This window comes from Mus musculus, chromosome 19, assembly GCF_000001635.26.
Source record: "Mus musculus strain C57BL/6J chromosome 19, GRCm38.p6 C57BL/6J".
Taxonomy (NCBI): Eukaryota; Metazoa; Chordata; class Mammalia; order Rodentia; family Muridae; genus Mus; species Mus musculus.
Window position 1 is genome coordinate 24717851 of NC_000085.6, and position 23359 is coordinate 24741209.

General features: G+C 42.8%; 1 protein-coding gene across 1 annotated transcript in view; it reads right to left on the reverse strand.

The window, feature by feature from the left end:
* Positions 1-23359, reverse strand: part of Pgm5 (phosphoglucomutase 5) — a 183582-nt gene that overhangs the window by 39590 nt on the left and 120633 nt on the right. Inside the window, exons 8-9 of the mRNA NM_175013.2 lie at positions 15692-15827; positions 9819-10002 (exon numbers count right to left, since the gene is read on the reverse strand). Of these exons, the coding sequence (NP_778178.3) occupies positions 9819-10002; positions 15692-15827 (320 nt within the window). The remainder of the gene's footprint in view (positions 1-9818; positions 10003-15691; positions 15828-23359) is intronic.

The following is a 23359-nucleotide window of genomic DNA, read 5'->3' on the forward strand; positions in this document are numbered from 1 at the left end:
CAGCAGGCTGACCAGTTCAGCTACCACACAGGCTCAGATCCAGGGCTCTGAATTGGCCCACCCTAAAATCTATATCATCTGCAAATGGTTGGGACACTTGAAAAGGTCCTGCTGTTTGAAAGCTGTGGGATCTCCATGACAACAACAGGATAATTGGGAGGTATGCCAAAGAAGATCCAATATTGATGGTGTTACAGAAGCCAGAGATCTTCCCAACCACACCAGTGACTCATTGCAATAAACATTTGTAGTGAGAATTCTGGAATTTTTGTCCCTTAAAATAATAAACACAGAAGTATTATTAGAATATGTTTTTGTTTTAATCCCAGGTGTAGGATACAGGGCTACTCCACAGCAGCTGACTGTGATTTGCCTCGTGCTCTAGCAGAGCTGTGGTTTTGCCAACTGCTGATAGTGTCTGTGGTTGTGGGACATTTGGAATTTTGGATACTTTTCAGAGGAAAATAAAATGCTTGTGCCCCAAGAGGCAGGGTTGGTGGTTGGTTGTGGTTTTTTTTTTTTCTTTTTAGCAGTTGTGGTCAATGAAGAAACAAGAAGAAAGAAATTAGAGTCACAGATCTCATTCTCTGTCTCTCTGTCTCTCTGTCTCTGTCTGTCTGTCTCTCTCCTTGCCTTCTTTCTCTCCCATCTCGTGATAGGGAGTGAACTGGGGGAGGGGGATAAAGGGTAGGGAAAAGAAGAACCCATAAAGTAGCAGTGACAAGCTACAAACATTAGCAAATGAAGATTAGCAAGTGAAGATGTGTGAACAGAGGGGTATACTGTGGGACACACTGTGACACACTACAGCTTCCACAATGAGATGTTTTCTGTGCTTTGTTGTTGTGTGTTGTTTTGAGGGGGAGATTTCAAGGGCAAAGAGCTAATATGAAGGGACAGGGAGATGAGTGAGACTGGGGTACATGAGGGAAACTCAAAAAGAATCATAAAAAGTTGTTTTTTTTTTTTTTTTTTTTTTTTTTAATCAACAGGCCCCTTTGAGTCCAACAGAAAGAATGAAAGAATTGTTTGGAGAAAATTAAACCAAAGGACCCCTTAGATGCTCTCTCAAAGATCGAATCTAGCAAATGCTACTTTAAGTGATGAGATGCTGATTGGATTTTCCTCATTAAATCATAGCCATAAAATGTGGGCAAGGGAAACAGATTGGGTATATTCGCTCATTTCTTGGTTGGAATTATTGCCCATCCCTGTTTACTCTACATCACACTGGTGTTGGGCCTGGGAGACCATGGGCTCAGAAATACCACCCCACACCCCACACCTCACACCCCACACCCCACACCCTAGTCACAGCAGCACTTACTCCCCTAGTTCCTGTGTGAATATGCAACCTTCCCTCTTTTATTAACATGATCATATAGAGACAGTAGAGTTTCATCATGAGGTGCCTCTGATTGAAGACCACTTAGAGGCTCTTTATAGTTTAGAAGACAGCCGTAAACCTATCAGCTTTTGCCAGGAGAGGTTAACTCACTGTAACTGAACTCTCTAGAAGCAGAAGGAGGGCCTCCCACCTAACAAGAAACTATGATACCATTACTCTATTTTTCATAGCAGTAGCTAACAGGTAGGTAATTATAAAGAACGGACTATGTGTTTAGTGCTTAAAGGACAAATAGGAAAATCCCAGGGAAACTGGATACTACTAGGAAATATTTTTCCAATAGTTTTCAAGACATCCTACTAACAGGCATATTTAGCAAAGCAAAGCAGAGAGCCAAGTTGTTTTCGTTTGCCATGACTACAGGGTTGCAGAACTGTTGAAGTAGAAAATTATAATTGTAGGTATCATAATACCACATGAGACTGTCTCTAATCAATCTCGCCAAGAAAGCTAACCAGCCATATAATTATATTCCATTGAGGAAAGACTCAGAGTTTGACGCAATGATTTCACTGGGTCAGCTCCTGCCTACTCTTCTGGGCATGGCTTAAATGTCATCTCCCACTGAAGAGCTTCCTAGATTCCTGCCCTACATTAGTTCTCCGAATATGTATGCCCAACTAAGTTCTCAAAATCATGTTTTCTAAGTTCTACAGTAATTACAAGTTCAACCATAATGGTGGCAATCTGTCAGCTCTCAGTGTCTGGCCACTTTTCCCAGCTGCCCTTCCTTCACAGAACCAAGACTGAAATTTTCCTACTGTTAGGATTGGAAGAGTCTCCTAGCTATGGGAACTGAAAAGACAGGACCAAGGCTACAAACAGACAGGACAACTCAGTGATAGGAGACTGTCTCGGCACTAAAATGTCCCTTGGGATGTTGGTGGTAAAAGGGACACAGCGCCTAGCCCTGGATATGAAATGATGGTAGTGGTACCAAGCCTTATTAAGTTGCTATTTCTAAAGGCAGTAGATCCTTAGTTCACCCAGAAGCCTAAAACAGTCATAGTAAATCCCATGAAGGCTAGAAAGCCATAATCAGGACAAAGGAGTCCCTGAGAATTCAAGTTGGGGTGGAGTGCCTTAGGGCTTCCTTCTTGCCTCCAACTTTTTCAGGGTCTCAGGCAGGACAGATTTCCCTGAACATTTCCAAGGCCATTGAGCAGGCCAGGGATTTATCACCACAACAGGATTTTAGGGTCAATTTGGTTGGCATGTAGAATGACTTTTTTTTTTTCCATTATCTGTTTTCTGACTCTGACCTCAAATTAAGGTCAAAGAGGGAGTCTAAGCTGCCTTAAAGAACCTTTCCCTTCCTGAACCAGAATGTATGTGTTGGTGGGGAGTGGAGGGGGATGATGGAGGAGAGGGTAATGTGAGTTGAATCACTGAGAGATGACTCAGAAACCAGAGGCCCTTTCAGATCTTCACATGACACCCTGGCAAGTATATTTTCTCTTTGCTTTTCTTGTTATATGTGACTCATCAAAGCTCAGCTCTGTTCTTTTTGTTTCATTTGTTACAGTGTTGGGGGTCAAGGTAGTAAGATGTTCACCCTCTGTTACATCCCCAGTGCTCTCAAGGTTGCTTGAGTAAGTTAAGTTAATCACTTACTAGAGTCCTTTTTTGGTGCCAGGAATTTACAGGTAATGTTTGATTTTCCTACTGATTTCACGTGGTAGCCATCTATTATTCCCATTTTCTCAGATGGATATCATAGGGAGAACAAGTAAGATAATTCATAAAGACGGTGGAAGATCACCTCGTTGGATTTAAGGCTCACTCAATATGAGAAAATGGCACCATAAACTTAACCAACTAACTCTGGCTGGTGAGGTCATGGACCTTAGCGGAGAACCTATGACTGCCACATTCCTAAACCAGTATAATTCCCAACTGCATTTAAATACTTAGACTTATACCCACAAGTAAGTGTGGCTTTCATCTTGCATCAAAAACACTTGTCTTTGCAATAGACAGAAACCATTATGGAAATCCACAACCAGCTTACAATGAAGAGAACAACAGATTTTGGCATGCCCATTCCCAACTGATACATTTATAGCACAGTCCCTCCACCTAAGGCTAAGGAAACATCATGAAAAGGGTGTCGTAGGATCAACATGAGTCTTCTGTATGTCACAAGGAGTTGTACCCATGAAATCTTAACAATGTGGTCACCTAGACTAGACCTATATAACGACAATACCAGCCAACATCCCAAAATAGATGGGGAAAATCTTAGAAGGTCCCACTTTTGGATGAAGAGCTACAGTTGGTTGATAGCTACTAAAAGAAGAGTCTGTCTTCTCCAGGGATCAGCCCCTGAGATGGGTTACCCATCTCCAAGTTGCCAGCCCCGAATAATGTGAATATGAGCAAAACTAAATGGACTCACCATGTTTATTATTATACACATACATGCATGTGACAATAAGAAATAAAGAAGAAGAGGTCGTGAGTTTGTGAGGGAGTGGGGAAACATGGGAAGAGTTGCAGAGGGAAGAGAGTAGGGAAATGATGTAAATACAGTCCTCAAGTGTGAAATTCTCACAAAGAAATACTTTTTTTTAAAAAAAAGAGGAGGGCAGAAAGATAGGCAGTTGGTAAGTTCGAGGCCAGCCTAGGATATATACCAAGTTCCAGGCCAAATTAAGCTATAGAGTAAAACTTTATTTGAAAAAATATTGTTTATTGATTTTGGTGAGAATGTAGAGACAAGGGATTCCTTATCCATTGCTGGTAAGGGTAGAAACTGGAACATCCACTATGGAAATTAAAGCTAAAAGCATAACTACAGTTTGGTAATTTTTGGTATCCTAGGTATAAAGGATTATAAGTCATTATACCCCAAAGAAACAGTTACATCTATATTTATTGCTTTACTACACATATCAGGCCAGAAATGAAACCAGCCTAGATGTCCATTAATAGATGAATGGATAAAGAAAATGTGGTATATGTACACATTGAAGTTTCATTCAACTATGAAGAAAAAGGAGATTATTACATCTGTAGGAAAATGGATGGAACTGGAGATCATTATGTTATGTGAAATAAGCCAGATGCAGACAAATTTCCCATGTTTCTTCTCATAGGCGAAGCCTAGATTTAAATTGGGGGGGTGGGTAGAAAGAGATCTAAGAGAGGGGAAGAAGAAGTCTAAGGGAAGGGGGGAACAGGAGAGAATAACTGAATGTATGTGACAGGAACACAGAAGGAAAGACTGGGAAAAGAGAGGGGAGAGCAACGGGGTGAGCGGGGTAGAAGTGGGAGATGAGTAAGAAGAAAATCTGATATATTTGCCTGAAAAATACCACAATGAAACACTTGACCTTGAATGCCATGATAGTTAATTACCAGTTTCATGCAACCTAGGATCATGTAGAAAGAATGAGGGATGTCTAGATTAGCTGTTCTATGGGTATGCCTATGGACGTTATCGTAATTACATACCTTGAGATGGGAAGAGGCACCCGTGTGGATGATGTCATTTTTCTGGGCAGAGGATTCTGCATTGGGTAAGAGCAGAGATGGCAAGGAGAGCACTAGTACACATGTACTCTTTGCCCTTACCTCCTGATATTAATGGGATGTGGCCAGCTCCCTCAAGCTTCCATGGCGGTGACTTCTCTGCTAGCTCTGCTATAATATGCTATAACCTGGAACTGTGAGCCAAACGAATCCCTTCTTCCCTAAGTTATCTTTGTATTTTGTCACAGCAGGCAGAAGGAAAATCAAGTCAGAAATTAGAACATTAAATCTTGGTTTTTGTTTTTTAGTGGTGGAGGAGTAATGCCAGTCCTTAGATTTCCCTGACTACCCACTTCAAAGTTGCCCATTGATTTCCAGCAGTACCACGAAGCACAGGCTACTACAATGCTGTGCTTACAGACAGTTTCTGCATCGAGCAAACAGCAAAGATTTTGTATGAAAGGTATTGTTGCAAGCTGTGTCTGTATCTATTTCTGTCCTCTAGTAAGTCGAGTTTAGACCACACAAGAGGTGACCAGGAGCCTCCCCTACCGTGGATCACTCACTCATCAGAACCTCAAATTTCACTATGAAATATTGAAAGGCTAGGATAAAACACAGACTCAGCACAAGGTTTTCTAGTGCTACTACACACCATATATTATTTTCAAACAATGTGCCTGTTGGAGTATGTGCATGTAGGTATGTAGATGCACACTCCTTTGGGGATAGTGGGGACAGAAAAATGGAAGGAGGAAATGATATACCCTTCCCACATGCTGACACGCAAGTTAAGGATTCTGGATACAGGGAAGGAACTAATATTTCTTGAGTGTGGATTAGTGATCAGCCACTGCACCTGGAGCTTTATAGAATTCCACCCCCCACCCCCCCCTCACCCCCAGGCATCCTCCATCACTCACAGGCAGATCTCATCAACACTGCCTCTCAAGTTGAAGTTCAGAGTAGTTCAAGAATATATCTACAGGCAAGCATTTGGGCCGTGACAAATACAGCCTTTAAGCCTGGGTCCATCTGATTTCAAACAATAGAACAGCAAAGAGGAAGTGGGTGCCAAAAAAAGATCACAGGAAGCTGCATCCAATAGCTGAAGAGGAGTAGAAAGCCAAAGAGGACCACAGATTTCTACAGAGGAATAAGATGCTGAGGAGGACAGTGAGCTGCTTCCTATAGCACATGCAGAGTTGCAGAGTTGTGTTTTGAATACTGCTGTTTTTCCTTATGGATATAAAATTTCTTTTCCTTATTTCCTTCCTTCCTTTCCTTTTTTTTTTTTTCTTTTTAAGGCAGGGTCTCACTATATGGCCCAGCTTGACCTAGGACTCATGATCCTCAGCTTCTTGAGTGTCAGGATTGTGTGTGTGTGTGTGTGTGTAAAAGAGAGAGAGACAGACAGACAGACAGACAGACAGACAGATTATTACTGGCTCTGCTTTTATCTTAATTTTGTCCACAGTATAGTATGTTTTTCTAAAGCAACAGTATTTAAAGATGAGAAGATACAGTAACAAATGTTAGCGGGGACCCTCATTTACAGCTGGCGAGAACATAAAGTGGTAGAACTGGTTTTGAAGCCCTAAGTTCCTTTAAGCCTTAGCCCAATGATTCCACTTCTAGTTGAGCACCAAGAGTGCTGCAACCCACGTCTGGACAACTGCCGGTGAACATCCCCACCGTGTTCGTCCTCACAGTCGAAAATGGAAACTGCACCAATAAGTGGAACCCAGCAACTGACAAACGGAAAACAAAACATGGCCACCCACACAAGGGAACGTGACTCAGTCGTAAAAAGAATGAAGTGCTGATCCCCTGAATGATATAGAAGGCCAGGGCAATAGAGAACAAGTGGAAGCTGACAGGCATGTCACGTGTTGAGGGATTCCATGTGACTTAAGCAAATGGGATTCTATTTAGAGGCAATGTCTAGAATAGGCAAATTCATAGAGTCAGAAGTAGGTCATTGGTTGCTAGGACGTGGATGCTGGAGGAGTGTTGGAAGGGAGGTGACAGTTAAAATGGATAAGGTCTCATTGTGGGCCTGTGAAAATGTCCTAAGATTTATTGAGGTGGTGGTGACTGCATTCCTTTGTCAATGCAAAAACCAAGGACAGTTGAACTTTAAACGAGCAAATTATATAGTGTGTGGGCTATATGACCATAAAGCCATCATATATTTATATTTAGAAAACTATACAATGACAAAAACCCAAATTATATATTTTGTATATGCTCAATAAATATCAACTTAGTGATCATACCAAAGTACTTTATGACTCTTTAGAAATCATTCTAGTTCATTTAAACCCAATTATCTCTTTGTAGTGTCTATTACTTAGAAAGTGTGCTGATTGTATGCAATATAATCTGAAGTATTCCCAAATTCAACTATCTTTGAATTGAATGTTGGTGCTTGCTGATAACCTATAGGGTTTCACAGCCCTGCTGTGCTGAGTCCCACCTATAGAACACCCAACACAACAAACTGTGTCAAAAGAGTCACCCTGATTATCTGACAACACACATGTTAACTGGTCCCTCATCACCCACATTAAACCAAACCCAGGCCTGCTGAAAGGCTCCAGTGGGACTCAGAGCCACCCTTAAATGAAGATGTCACTCACAGGGCCCTGAGATGTTAAAAAAGAAGACAGTTTATTTTTCTTCTTCTTCTTCTCTACAAGGACATTCCCAAGAGCAGGTCCTGACAACACCAGTCTATTTATAGCCACATTAGAGCCCAGGTGGAACATGGGTGTGAAGAAAAAATATTAACACATTCCAGAGTTCAAATGCAATATAGTATCTGTGGTTAAGGAGGGGAAGATAAATAAAATCACACCAGAATTTCAGATCTAGCTGAGGAAGTGCCCTGATGTAACTGGTTAAGGAGCATCTAAGAAGAAGGCATTTGAATACCCTAGAACAAAAATAAGGTAGAGAAATGTTGGGTCAAACAGCAAATAAATTATCTGGACAGACAAACTTCCTATGACTAGACTAGTAGACACATTAATATAATTGCCTCTAGACCTGCCCCACCCCCAAAGATAGTTCTAAGCTTTCTTCAGAGAAACAGAAACCTCATGAGGATACTTTAGATCAGATGGGGAGGTGTGGCTTCAGGATGTTATAGCCATAGACCCAGATGTGTACTTTGGAAAGCATGCATTTCAAGTCTCTTGAATCTTACTGCAGCAGCAGCAGCAACAACAACAACAACAAAACCAAAGTGATCCTTGGGCAAGGGGAAGCCTGGACCAGAGGGAAAGTTAAAAACAAACAAACAAAAAAACAAAACAAAACAAAACTGGAAAATACTGTTCAAGGCCGAGGATCTCAAAGATGTCACACGAGCACCTGTCTCCCATCGCCGAGGGCTGAATCACTGCTGTTATAACAGAGCAAAGCCAGTCGGCAAGAACCATCGTCAGTGAAATGAAACATGGCGTAAGAATATGGGGTGCTCCCTATTGGAAGGAAAACTAGCACCTTTGTCTGTCATAGGAAGGAAAACTCACACATTTTCTACCATGTTTCATCATTCCATGTCTTGAAACTGTTGTGTGCGATGAGTGTTCTCTGGATGGAGAGGCATGGGCCTAGGAAACCAAAACTCTTCGCTGTAATTCCACGCAAGTGGCATGATCCAACCCTGACTTCTAAATCCTGTTTTACTTGACTGTATTTTCCTTTCTATGTGGACAATTAAGGACCAGTAGAATGAAGGACTGCCTGTTTCCGTGGTTTTATGCATGAGTGTTCTGCCTACATGTATGTCTGTGTATCATGTGTATCTGTCATACCCACAGAGGCCAGAAGAAGACATGAGAGCCACTGGAACTAAAGCTTCAGAAGGCTGTGAGCTGCCGTTGGGATTCTAGTGACTGAAGCCTGGTCCTGTGTAATAGCAAGGGCTCTCAACGACTGAGCCATCTCTCCATCCCAAAGACTGATATTTTTAAAATAACTATAAAGCTAAGCCAAGTGGAGGTAGTATACTAAAAGAATAAAAAAAGAATGCACCAGGGTTTGAAGTACACAGAATGCAAGATGCTTTCCCAACAAAGACGGCAGGGGGACATACTAGGGTGTTAGGATAGCAGTAATGCATCTTATCTAGTGACAATCACCTGCAGCATCCGTCCATGATCCTGGCTGCACGTACAAAGGATGTATAAAGAGATAAGACCCTGGGGATTTGAGAACTGAAACCACTCTCAACATTATTCAGGTTGTATTACTCCTGTCAGTGTTAATGTCTGGGATGTGCTCCCTGAGGGGTCACGGCTTGTCATAACCAATAAATAGACAAGATGGAGAGGAAAACTCATTGTAGAGACATCAACTTTTCTCACACAATTCACAGAGACAAGACCATAATGGAAGCTGCAATTGGCTTTGCTACTTGCCTGAGATTAGCATTCATCCATGCATCTTCCACTAGAGAGTTCTGGGCAAACTTTCCAACTATTCCTTCTCTGCCAGGCACATTGAACTTATCTAAGCCCTCATGGTTCCTTGATGACATAAGGTAATAGAAAATGAAGCACTGGGAAATCCTAACGACAGATATTTTGCTCTAGGCACTTCTCTGGATTTATCACCAAGAATATCCACCACATAAAAGCACCCCTAGGTTGCTACCATTAAAGAAGGAAATGCTGAGCCTATTTCTTCTATTTGAGAGCAATCAGTTACCAGGTGTAAGAAATATGGGACAAAGTAGCCCAGGTTCTAATCCATTCTCTGCTTGTAATGAGGTAACCTTTATTGAGGACTTCTTCCTGGATGGAGAGCTCTGCTGTTCAAAGTGAAGAACACGGAGAAGACCAGCCCTAAAGACTTCTCCAGCTCTGTACACTTTGGCCACCAGCTTTGCCTGATCCCTCTGTTTCAGTGACTGCCCTGCAAATACCTGTTTCTTGGTCACGGTGCCATCCACGGGGTCCACATATTCAAAGCTGTCAGTCTTTGCAATGCTGTAAATGTGGCTCCCTACAGCAAACTGCTGGCCGATGAAGGACTTGTCTGTCACTAGGGCCTCCAGATCCCTCATGATGTAATAGGTTGCCTTGGGCTCCAGTCCCTCGTAATCAAACCTGTTGGGGGAGAGCAGGACACAGGAAAACAAAACCCAATCAGAGGGTGGGCAATTGAGTGGACCTCTCATGGATCTGGTTCCAGGAGATATAGAAAAGCACATTTCATAGGTCTTTCTTTCTCCTCAAAGCCTTTCCAATGCAATCTCCACGTGGCAGCCTTATAAAACTCACATTATGTGGCTCCTTTTGTATAAGCCCCTCCCCAAACTCCTATCATGTTGAGAACAAAACTTAAAACCCCAAGCATACTCTGTCACACACTGTAGGATTCAACCCTGCCCTGCTTAGCTTGATCTGACTTTGCTCTGCTTCACATCTTCCCATGCCCCCAGGTTTAGTTTCAAGTTTAAGTGGCTGTTGAAAAGGAGCTAAGACAGCAAATGCTGGCGAGGATATGGAGAAAGAGGAACACTCCTCCATTGTTGGTGGGATTGCAAGCTTGTACAACCACTCTGGAAACCAGTCTGGCGGTTCCTCAGAAAATTGGACATAGTACTACCAGAGGATCCAGCAATACCTCTCCTGGGCATATATCCAGAAGATGTTCCAACTGGTAAGAAGGACACATGCTCCACTATGTTCATAGCAGCCTTATTTATAATAGCCAGAAGCTGGAAAGAACCCAGATGCCCCTCAACAGAGGAATGGATACAGAAAATGTGGTACATTTACACAATGGAGTACTACTCAGCTATTAAAAAGAATGAATTTATGAAATTCCTAGGCAAATGGATGGACCTGGAGGGCATCATCCTGAGTGAGGTAACACAATCACAAAGGAACTCACACAATATGTACTCACTGATAAGTGGATATTAGCCCAGAAACTTAGGATACCCAAGATATAAGATACAATTTGCTAAACGCATGAAACTCAAGAAGAATGATGACCAAAGTGTGGACACTTTGCCCCTTCTTAGAATTGGGAACAAAACACCCATGGAAGGAGTTACAGAGACAAAGTTTGGAGCTGAGACGAAAGGATGGACCATCTAGAGACTGCCATATCCGGGGATCCATCCCATAATCAGCTTCCAAACGCTGACACCATTGCATACACTAGCAAGATTTTATCAAAAGGACCCAGATAGGGCTATCTCTTGTGAGACTATGCCGGGGCCTATCAAACACAGAAGTGGATGCTCACAGTCAGCTATTGGATGGATCACAGGGCCCCCAATGGAGGAGCTAGAGAAAGTACCCAAGGAGCTAAAGGAATCTGCAATCCTATAGGTAGAACAACAATATGAACTAACCAGTACCCCCCCCCAGCTCATGTCTCTAGCTGCATATGAATCAGAAGATGGCCTAGTCGGCCATCAGTGGAAAGAGAGGCCCATTGGTAGTGCAAACTTTATATGCCTCAGTACAAGGGAACAACAGGGCCAAAAAGTGGGAGTGGGTGGGGGAGCTTGTGGGGGACTTTTGGGATAGCATTGGAAATGTAAATGAAATAAATACCTAATTAAAAAATCATAAAAATATTTTTAAAAAAAGGAAAGAAGCTAAGAAGACATCTGTAAAATTAATGCCACAAAGTGAGAGAATATCTCTTTCCTATCCACTGAAGATAATTAACTAAAAGAATCTGTACGCTATCTTAGAGATAAGCTCTGGCTCTTTAGGATCTAGCCTGAAGCAGGAACCCACATGCTGGGCAAAGAAGTGTCACAGAAGGTTCTGATCAAAGAAATAATTTTATTCAGATTTTACTTTTACTTACAAGAGAAAGGCATTGGTCAGTCAGATGTTCTAGCTTTATTCATAGTTTGGTTTCTGTGAATGTGAGTATATCAGTTATGTGGGGGGGGCATGTAATGGAGGGAGAGAGTTGGAGTGCATTTAAAGCTATTCTAAGCTTTATGTGTGTTGGTTTATTTGTTAAGTAATAGTTGAACAAGTTAGAGATTCAATGATTGACAAATATATTTAAGACACTATGATGGTATTAGTAATGAGACAGACAGATTGATCAATGGAATAGAATTGAAGACCCAGAAATAAAACCACATAGATACTTGATCTTTGACAAAGAAGCAAAAAAAAAAAAAAAAATACAATGGAGAAAAAGACAGCATCTTCAATAAATGATGCTTGTCTAACTGGCAGTTGCTTTGTAGAAAAGTGAAAATAGAACCATATTTGTCACCTTGCACAAAGTCCAAGTCCAAGTGGATCAAGGAGCTCAACGTAAAACCAGATACACGGAATCTAATAGAAGAGAAAGTGGGAGAAAGCCTCAAATTCATTGGCACAGGGGGACATTTTCTAAACAGAACTCCGATGACTCAGGCTCTAAGATCAAGAATTGATAAATGGGTCCTCATGAATCTGCTTCACTGCTTAGTTCTCATTCTGGCACCTGACCTGCTCCCACCTCCTGCCCTCACTGCCAGTCCTCTCCTTCTTAACAGTTTTTAGGCTTCTTTATGCCTGGTACCCTCAAAGAGCTGCCTTGTCCTGTTCTTCCTGAAAGTGCCAGCCTTGCACACCCATCCATCTACCTGGGTGGCTTCCCTTTCCTTGCCTGTCACCACTGCACATTTTTCTTCTGCATTGTCTCCCTGTTTGTTGATTTCCAACCTGCCTTTGCCCACTCTTCAGAATGTGAGTCTAAGAAGGCACAGGCCTTAGCTCTCTCATTCTTGGCTGTTTCTGGAGCTATGTGATCAGCCTGGGGTGGGGAAGCAATGGGGGAGCGAGAGGGACAGAAAAGAGGGAGAAAAGGGAACTGAGCTCACTATAAAAAATCTCTGGAGAACTTGAAAGAAATGTCACAATTGTTCCATTCAAAAAAAGTCTTCCTAGCCACAAGCTATTCGAATCGAATAGTAGGGCTGGGGTGGTAATCAGAGGAGAAAAAAAAAAAAAAAAGATCGAAATTATTCTTGGCTTGTTTATTTTGGAGTTTGAAATTTGATGATGCATACCACACAGCTGGCACAACGCCAGGCATCAGAGCTTTTAAAAAAACATCTGTTCATTGGTTTGTTTGGTTTTTTTCCCCCTTAGTCACTAATATAAAGAAGTCATCTCTCCAAACATCACATATTTGTCTCCAGTTCCAGCTGGCACACCATGGCAGGAATGGGTATTTGTAAATGGAGCCAAAGGAGGGGCAGCTGAGCCCAAATATTTGCCTTCAGTTGGGCTTTAACTTGGGGCGTTTTTGCCTCATGGACAATATTCAGAGTGAGCTGAAAGACGGGAACCCTGAATATTTGTACAACTTTTATCAACTTCAAAGTTTTAAAGATGGCCAATAAACATCAGAACCCTTGCCAAAAATGAGGGGCATGGAACCATACCATATCCTTTTCTTCTTCCCACACCAGGTATTTCTTCCTCAGCTTTGGGAACAAGATAACAAGAAAGTCCTTATAACACTGTCAGCAAATGTGTTCAGACATGGGATTCCCATTAGAGGTGGCCACTCTGGGAGGGGAAAAAACCCATATAAGAGCCAGATCTAGCAGTGTGTATTTGTATTTGAAACAGTTAAGAGACTCAGGCAAGAGAATTAAATATGAATTCAAGGCCAGCCTAGCTCCGTAGTAAGGTTAAAATAAAATTACACACACACACCCACACACACACACAGAGAGAGAGAGAGAGAGAGAGAGAGAGAGAGAGAGAGAGAGAGAGAGAGAGAGAGAGCAAGGAAAGCAGAAAGAGGCAAGAAGTTGGATAAGACAGGAGAGAGTTCGAGGCAAAAGTTTGATATATGAGAACATGTACTAATGAGGAAGACCATGTTGAGTCTAAACCTGAGATCATGTCCAAGCATCTGACCTAGTGTTCATTTTCACACACAAATGATTCCTCAGGCCTCCCTCCCCTCTCTAGCCTGAGATCCCCTCCAGCCACCATCCCTAGCACAACCTCCAACTTCAAGGATACAACCTCTAAGTGGAGAACTGGTTCTGGGGCTTACCCACACAGAGAACATCGGGAGACTTTTCTCCGTTTCAACTTTAATTCCAGTATTAGTGACAATGAAATTGTTTTATGATTTTGTCCTTGACAAGAAAGCTGTCGACTAGAAATCAAATTATTTCAACCCCCCCCCTCTGACTTTCCTGCTATTTGCTGGGATTGCAGGAGATATTTGTCTTTTGCTATATCTGCTCCATACTCCCCTCTTAATCTCTGTGATCTTTTTAGACAGAAATTTGAAGTGCAGTTCAATGTCCTGTAAGAAATCAAATCTCCATTGCATAGTATTCTCTAATATGGTATTGTTATGAAAAGAGCAATTAGCATTACAAGCTCTTGGCCACAAAACATGAAGTATATTATAAATATACTTATTATTACACCGTTTCTTCAAAACACTGGTAGGAACCTAGATCGACATCCCACAAATTACGAAGAGCACATCTCTGACTTAGAGTAATCTCCCTGCTAGCTGGCAAGCACAGTGTATTTTTATCAGGTTGGAATCTTTCTAAGATCTTTATATGACAGAAGAATTTTCTCATGCCAACTAGTCTTTGAATATAAATTAAACAAATATATAAATAAAATTCCCCAAGAGTCAGGGGGTGTGGCCCATGTTAGAAATGTTGATGAGCAAGACAAGATCCTACCTTAGAATTTCTGTTTTATGACTCAATAAATAATGTGCTGGTTTATTTATTATCACATTCTTAGTCATCATAACTAGCCAGGCATCAAAGCTATGATGACAAATGTCTGGATTTCTCAGAACATTGCAGTCCCTTAGAGTTTAATAAGCACCATCACGGTCTTCCTTATTCTCTGGTATTTATCTAAGTCAATGGCTTCTCCAAAGAAGAAACAATCGCCATATAAGGGAAACATCTAACGCTCTTTGCCCCTCAAGTCCTTGAAACTCAACTGAACACCCCAAGCTGATAACTACATACAAGCAAAGCAAAATGAGCCACAGGATGAGTCATAATCTCTGCTTTAACATGCAGAGTCTGAGGCTACCCCACATATAGTTGCCCATAGTCAGCAATTCTTCTATACCACCTAAGCATGGCTTGGCATGAGATACACACACCTGGCACCTGGTAGCAAAACCTGGAAGGTTCCTACTCTTTCTTACTTCACCAACAGGACCTGGGTAGACCACCTAGCCTGAGTTCCAGCCCACCATTCTTCTGTTTGCCTCCTTCAGAGGTACTATTTTCCTTCTCTGTATCTCTTTTCATAAGGGTAAGCTGCTAGCAAAACTCGGGGGCTTCTAAACCATGTGGGCCATGCAGAGAGCCCCAGCTCAGCCATGTTAGAACCCTTCTAATGTGTGGATATCAGACCCAGGTTGGAAGAAGATTCCAAAGCCACCAAACTATGAACTTCTGTGTCTGCTCGCTCTTTGGAAAGATGGATTTGGGGCAATCAAGAACTATGTCTGCTTTGACTCACAGCCCCAGTGGGTCACAAGAGATTCCTCACATCTCCACATTTTGATACTCTCTTGGCATGACCACTCATTTTGCCTTATAGTTTCCATGAAAAGATTAGAGGGAATGTCTCCAGGGCAAGCACAATCTGTCCTTTAGTAGCTTTGACACACTTTCAAGCAGCCAGCCCCAGCCTTTCAGTCCCTCGGGTGTTTCTAAAAGATTCTTTCTCCTCAAATTCTAGCCCATCGGTTTTAGAAAACATCTCTAAGTGTAGTTCTCAAGACACATGCAGAAAGCCTGACCCTTCTCACCTGCAGTAGTAGTGGCGGCCATATTTGGCCCAATGGTCTCTAACAATTTCCTCCACGCTCTGCTTCCGGGCAGCAATAATGGACAGCCAGACCAAGACAGCCCAGAGGCCATCTTTCTCTCGGAGGTGATCAGACCCTAAGGCAAAAAGAGAGATTCTGTTGAGGGTTCTTTCTTGGGGAAAAGCAAAGGGAACAAGACCATTTAGCAACTTGGAGATAAACTCAAATGGCTGTATATATTTACCCACTATGCAGACTTGGTATGCCATAATATACTTGGGTTTTTCCCTTTAAAATATGTAACTGAAATTCAAATTATAACAAAAAGCATACTAAAAATCCCAACAGTTGTTGAAGGAATTGAAGACCCCCAAATGATACAATGTTAGTATTTACTCTTCATTTCATTCAGTAAATATTTCATAGCTCCTATAATTATCTAAGCATTTTCATATTTCCTGGGAATAGAGGAGGAAGGAAGGGGGTTCCTTACTCACAGTCTGAATTCAGGTATATGGGGGCAAGCAAGGACCAGACAGACAGAAGAAGCACATGAAATAGGGGCAGATGCTTTGAAGACATTGGAGTAGATGCTGGCATTAGTGGGCAGTAATAATGGTAGTAGTCTGCCCAGAAGACACATCTTCCTGTAACCTATGGCTGTGGGCTTATTTAGAGGAAATGGTCTTTGCAGATGTGCTTAAGTTAGGGGTCTTGAAATAAGGTCATCTTGGACTTAGGTGGGTCCTAGTTCAATAACAGTGTTCTTCTAACCAGAAACATGGAAAAGGAGAAATGGAGCCCCAGGCTGCATAGATGCAGCGCCTGGAATTGTGTTGCTGTGATCTTAGAAGTACACAGAGGCACCTGAAACTGAAGAAACAAGAAGGGAGTCTGAGCCATAGTCCTCCCTGGAAGCAGCGCCTGACAATACCTTCATGCTGGATGCCTGGAGTCTGGGACAGAGAGAGAGTGTGTATGTATGCATTTCCGCCATTCAATCCACTCAGCTTGTGCTGTTGAACAGTTATGGCAAGCCTAGAGACCAATGCAGTTGTGAGGGTCAGGCTCAATGAGTTGCTCACACCTGAGAGTGAGACAGCAAGATGAGGAGACGCACACAGACATCTGGAGAAGAAGGCATCCAAGCCAAAGGAGAGCAAAGCCACAGCCCCAGAGGCAGGGATGACTGGAAGGCTGAAAAGGGAAACATTTCTCATACAAACAACTCATGCAGCCTAATGGGGAGTCCACTGCGCTATGTGCACCCCGAAGCTCATGCTGCAGATGCATTTAATGTCTGTCTCTCGGTCAGGAATGAGGAGCCCAACAAACCTCTGCTGCTTGCCAGCTGTGAGACATCACTTAGAAGATACTAATCTTTCCTGGCTTCAGTGTCTCATCTGTAATAGGATGCTATCACCAATCCTGTGATCCTAGAACAATCTAATCAAGTTCAAAGGGCAGACTCTAGGGTGGTGGTTCATGCCTGATTTCCCAGATACTCAGTAAGCCAAGGCAGCATTGGGAATTCAAAATCATCCCGGGTAACATAGTAAGGCCCTGTCTTTTAAAAGGTAGTGAAGGGAGGCAGGCACATCCTAGAGACCAGTTTTGTATGTTCACATCCTTCCTTACCCACTTGCTTCTGTTTGCTGTTCTTGTCTAGAATATAGTAATAGTAACTGCCTCTACTCTGCAGCTTCTTCTGGGATTGGTCAACTAAATATCCGTAAGTATTCGGAAGTGACTGAGATATCTCAGTGGTTGTGGCTGGGGGTAATTCTCACAAGGCATCTACAATGCTGGTTCCCCAACACTTGCTTTAAAACATGTCATTCAGGCTGGATGCTTCTTTCTTCTGCTTATTCGGACTCTAGCAACAGCAACATCTTATGAACTGAGACAGGGGCCAGAAGTGGACCATCTCTTATTGTAATCAGGCGTCAACAATGGACAAGCTCACTCTTGATTTTAAGGTGATGAAATAGACATAGAAAACCAACAAAGCAGACTCATGCCACGGAAACCTTAAAGCCTTAAAAATGGCACAAAATGGTTCCTCAGTTAAACATCTGTGCAGGCTAAAGCCGGAACTGCAGGCTATTTGTTTATCATTGCTGTTCTCCCGAGAGTACTGAATGTTAAGTATGTTCGCTCAAGGAGAAAAATATGCAACCAGAGAGGGCAGCACAGTAATTTACATCAGTAGAAAAGAGAGGCAACTTTTTAGTTTCTAGTTCTTAACACACACTGATCAATGGTCTGCCAGTGACACTGTTGGATGTCCCACTGTGGTTGGCTCCAGGTTAAGAAGACCCTGGGCATTAATCATCACACCATAAAGAGACTTGTCTCAACCAGTAAGATTTTTATGCTGCTCAAAAGAAAAAAAAAGAGAGAGAAGAAATTGGGAGACTCAGGCTTAGCAGTATGGCCAGCTGCCAAAACAACAAGCCAAGGAAACCCGGCCCAGTGCAATCATCTCAAACCCTCTTGTCCTTTTATAGCTGAGGGGGGAAAGTCACTTTTACTTACTGGCTGGAGAAAAGTACCCTTTTGTCTAAAATAAGGGCTTTGCATACCTAAGATCTCCAGCTGGATCACATTACCAGAGATAGAACCATTAGATGCTATTAAGTCCTTAAGATAAGATGTCAGAATTTAGTGGCACAGAGACACAGAGTTCTTTTAGATGGATAAAACCCCCTGGTCATCTGCAGATAATGCATAGGAAATTGGTGAGCTGGCCTGGACATCTTTGCCAACAGGGCGGTCAACAGTTGCCAAGAGTCAAAAGAGGCTGTTGATGATCAAGTGAAGTTCACAGTGCTCTCTAGTTCGTTGAAGAAGTGAGAGAGACAAGACACGATGCTGCGATCATTCAGGTGTTTCTGTTGGATAATCACAATGCTTGGTGGGGGTGGAGTCCTTTAACGTACCTTTAAGGCAAGTGAACTTCGACGCGCTATCCAGGTAAGTTGCATAAGGAATATGAACATACAAAGAAGCAAGTTGTTTTCTACAAGCCTACGATGAACAGGGGGAAATGTACACACACACAAGCACACACATACACACACACGATAGATAGATAGATAGATAGATAGATAGATAGATAGATAGATAGATAGATAGATAGATAGATGATAGATAGTAGTAGACAGACAGACAGACAGATAGATAATAAACTGCATACTGTAAAATGTTTTCAGGATTCACTGAGAGGACACCCAATAGACAGCTGTGAGAAACACACAAGCAAGCATTTTTCATTTGAGGCCAGTGAACCATGAGCCACATCCCAAACCAGCAACTGTCAAAGAGGGAAATGATGACGGGCCAGCAAACATGTGAACAAATGTTCAGTCTCACTGTGGTCAAAGCAAAGCCAAGAGAATGGGGCAGCATTTGCTGGCTGACACACTAGCCGATGCGGGCTTAGAAGAGAAACTGTCCTAGCAACAAAAAAGCATCAATGTAGATGCAGACAGTCTGGTCCAGTAAACTGATGACAACGATCAAAAGCCTTAACACCCTGGCAGCCTCTGGACTCTGCTGCCTTTCTAACCCTTTACCCTTATACATATTCACTCACAGAAATAACTTAGAGGGAAAATATTAGGAAAATAAATATCAGTTGTTGAACATCAGAGTGATTGTGAAAAAGCTGAAGGAAAACCTCTCATAGAAACAAAATATCAAACAAGAGTCCTCAGGAGCATAGTGATGCCCATGCAAGTTTAATAACTGGAAAAATTAGTTTAATAAAAATAATATGGAGCACATTTTTGCGGGAAACACAGGGATGCATATGGGGCACAGGTGGACACCAGAGCTTCTAACCACAGTTATATAACTCTGGCAACGGCAGCACCGTGGTTCAACACTGTGGTTGTTCTCCTTCTCTGCCCCTTGCTTAATGTCTACACTAAACATATAAGTTATTTTCAAAGCTTAAATTTTTAAATTTGTCAATGATCCATAAAAATTTAGATTTGAAACATATGTGTTCCAGGATGTGGTGTGGTTAGATTCACCCAGTACTCGGCCTTTTGAGATAGGCTTTTTTGCTTCTGTAATATGCCTAACTGTGCCCTTCCTGTGTTTTCATAGTTGGAGGGCTTACCTTGGAGGTACTGAGGAACACAATAATTAAATTATTACAAATCAATAAAGCATCACACATGTATAATGCTACTGAGTCAAATCTGCACTACACTATGGGAATCGGGAATCTCATATTGCTCATATTGCTAAGTTATGCAGAACAATTTTTGAGCCTGGTTCCTCTAGCTCCTGGCTGGTCCTTTAGACAAAGCCTACTGTTCAGTTGGGACAAAGCAGGAAGAATTTAGCCCTGTCTTCAAGCCTAGAAGGACCACTGAGCTTCCCTTCCTCCACCCAAGCCATCCTGACGCAAGCCGGTCCACCTTCATCTACTCAGCCTGTACCACAGCCATCATGCCAGAGCCCACAAGCCTGCAGGAGGCACAGCTCTCCCCTGCCAGGCTCCAGCAAAAGGCAGCCCAGAAGGGGATCTATTTTCTTGTCAGAAATATCACTGATCCCTCTCTATTTCAATCTGACCTGGAAATTTTTCAAGCTTTAGAACCACATTCCTTGGGCCTGTGTGAGCTCTTGGTGGATGAAAGCGTTGCCACGGAAGCCTGATGGCCTAAATGTGAGCCCTGGAACCCACAGTAGAAGGGGAGAACCAATTTCCACAATTGATCTTTCACCTCCACAAACATGCACCCTCCCCCATTATACCGGCGCACACAGTTGTCACCGATATTATCATCACCACAAAAAAAAAAAAAAGTCCCCTAAGATTAGCAATATGCCAGGATACATACTGTACTCACCAGAGAGGACAATAGATAGGAAAGAAATAAAAGAGGGCAGTAGAAGAAAAGCAGAAGGAATTTCTCCAAATAGGCAAATCAATATGGCATCGCACATATACATTGCTAATGAGTCAAATCCGCACTCCACCATGGAATCCTGAATCTTAGGATTATCATATTATATTATAAGATTATTATTATAATCTTAGTCAGTTAGGGATTCCAGGGTATCTTGTGCTCACATCTGACCCATCAGGGCTGTCAAGACCGTGACTGAACTTCAGCTCAGATTAGCAGTTCTCCAACCTCCATGGTAAGTTACCGCCACTAGAGAATGTTAAAAATGCCCATGTTCAGGGCCCCATGGGACCAGTCACAGTAGGCACTGAGAATCTTTTGGAATAGCTCCCTGGGTGAGTGTCACAGGTATCCAGGGCTGGGGGAAGCTGCTGAGTAGGGTCCATGTCTGTCTGTTCTTGCTCTAGGTCAAGACAGGACAATAGCTACTGCTTTCCGGTTCAGGGGATGCCACTGGCCTTGTCATGTGGGTGTCTGTCACTGCAGTCTTGTGGCCTCATTCTGTCCTTTGCATCTGGAAAAGTGAGGACTTGACCAGGTTTGGAATGACTGATTCATCCCGGGACTTTCCCAGTCTGGGTTTGAGAATTCTCATATCCTAAGAAGCTTCTACGTCCCTAACAAGCAGAGGAGTGGCCCATTCAATAAAAAGGACCATGTGTTCAAGGAGGTTCTGGGTAAGTTTCAGGAAATGTGAACATTCAGCATGTGGCTCTGAGTGCACTCTCCCTGGAAGCCAGATGACAGGTGACATGTACACCCATACAAGTACAACCGTAAACATCACACTGGCTCAGAAAGCAGAATTCCAGCTGAGTGAGGCCCCTTCTAAGATAACACTGGGGCACCAGGCACGGGTCTCAGGCATTTCGTACATCTCTCCTAAGGCTTACAATTTGACAGCCCTTTATTATAGACAGGGGATGGAGTCAAGATATGAGGTTACACATCTATTAAGTAACAGATTTGAATCTGGGCAGCTTGGTTCCAAAACCTATATAGACTTCCTGACTCCTGGAATAGCTCGGTGATGAGAGCATCTTAGAAGTGAGCAGGTGGAGTGACCACGTGGTCAAGAGCAGAGCTCAGCCACCCAAGGATCTGGGGGGATGGCTTGCAGCCCTTCCTTTTCACTCTCCACATCTTAGGAGCTTCTATCTGCTTGCTTCTAGTTCTCATTCAGCTGCGGTGAAACTCTCTCCATCTTTGTGTCGTCTTGCCAAGACGGGGATATTTATTTTCTTTAAACAGCAGGACCACGAATCGAAGCCAGGGGACCAGCATCCCTTTCAGAGAGACTCCAGAGCCTGCTGAGGAATTGTGATACAATTCTTGTCCGTTTTTTCAAATTAATTATACTCAGCTCTCTCACATCTGGTAGAAAAAGATGGTTCGCTAAAAATGGTCATTATATGACTGTTTCTTTTATATACATTATATATGATATATGGCATATATTCTATGCTAAAATTAAGCACTCTGAAATGCACAGATGCTCATCAGTGGGAGAGCAAAGCTCACCTGCCTGGAATAGGGTCAGTGCTAGCTGTGAGTTCAGAAAGGCCATGTGGCAGCAACTGCTGCCCCCGTATCCTCTGCACTGGACGCTCCTTGGTTCTTGACAAGTGAGAGTTGTAGTAATAGACAAACAATATGCAACATGAAGTGCCTCTAATGATCTTTCATAATCTGGCTAATCTGATGATCCTTTAAGTAGCACCTTGAAGACTCTACAGGAGAAGGGCTGAGCATCTGAAACTTCTCCTGTATCCCTGAAAGATATGAATGAATCGTTTGCTGAACAAATAAATGAAGGACATCATGAACCACTGGCTCCATCCTAAAAGTGAGGATGGCCAGACAAGCTAACCTATTACAGTGGGGAAACTCTGTAAGCCATTTGCCTGAAAAGCTCTATCTCATCAGTGAGAAGACAGAGGCACAGAAAAGCCAGGCTGTTCCTCCAGGCCAATAGAATCACATAGCAGAGGTGTCGAGGCTGGAGCCAGCTCTGCCAGATCCTGGTGCTGTGCCGTTGGTAGGTCACCATCCTACAAGTTACGTAGAATCAATCCCATCTCATACAAAATAACAATCATAATAACAAGGCCTTGGGGACAGACTTGCTAGCATCACTGGAACATCAGGGGCAGGTGTTGGAGAACCTGGAAGAGTGAGTTTGATTCCTCATTTGATCAAGTGACTTTAGCCAGAGGCTTGACCGTCCCTAAGCCATAGTGACTTCATCTACAAAACAGGGGCTATTATGGTCCCTTCCTCATTTCAGGGTGGGGAATAAAGTACAGGATGGGAGGCATTGTGTCGATTGCTTAGGAGGCTTCCGTAAGTAACACATGGAATTTTATTAACTTGTTCTTGGCCAATTTATCCTCCAGACCAAGTAATGGAGCATGTTAGGTTTCATGGGAAGCCAGTGGACATACTTCCCTGTGGGGCACTTGGACCACACCACAAGAGGAGCTGGTATAGAACTGGTGAGGTAGAGCATGTTCAAACCCTGGAAATCTCAAAACTTGAAACGGCAGAAGTGAAACTAGCTCTCTCCCTATTTCTGTGCCTGCCTTGGAGCACTTAACTGGAAACCCCCAACCAGGTGGTCACAGGTCAATGTATCTGGACCTGGACCACCTCTCCATGCTAATGAGGCATCGCATTAGCCTTAGCCTTCAGCCAATGATCTTTTTCCTCTCTGGATAGTCTTTTTTTTTTCCCATGAAAA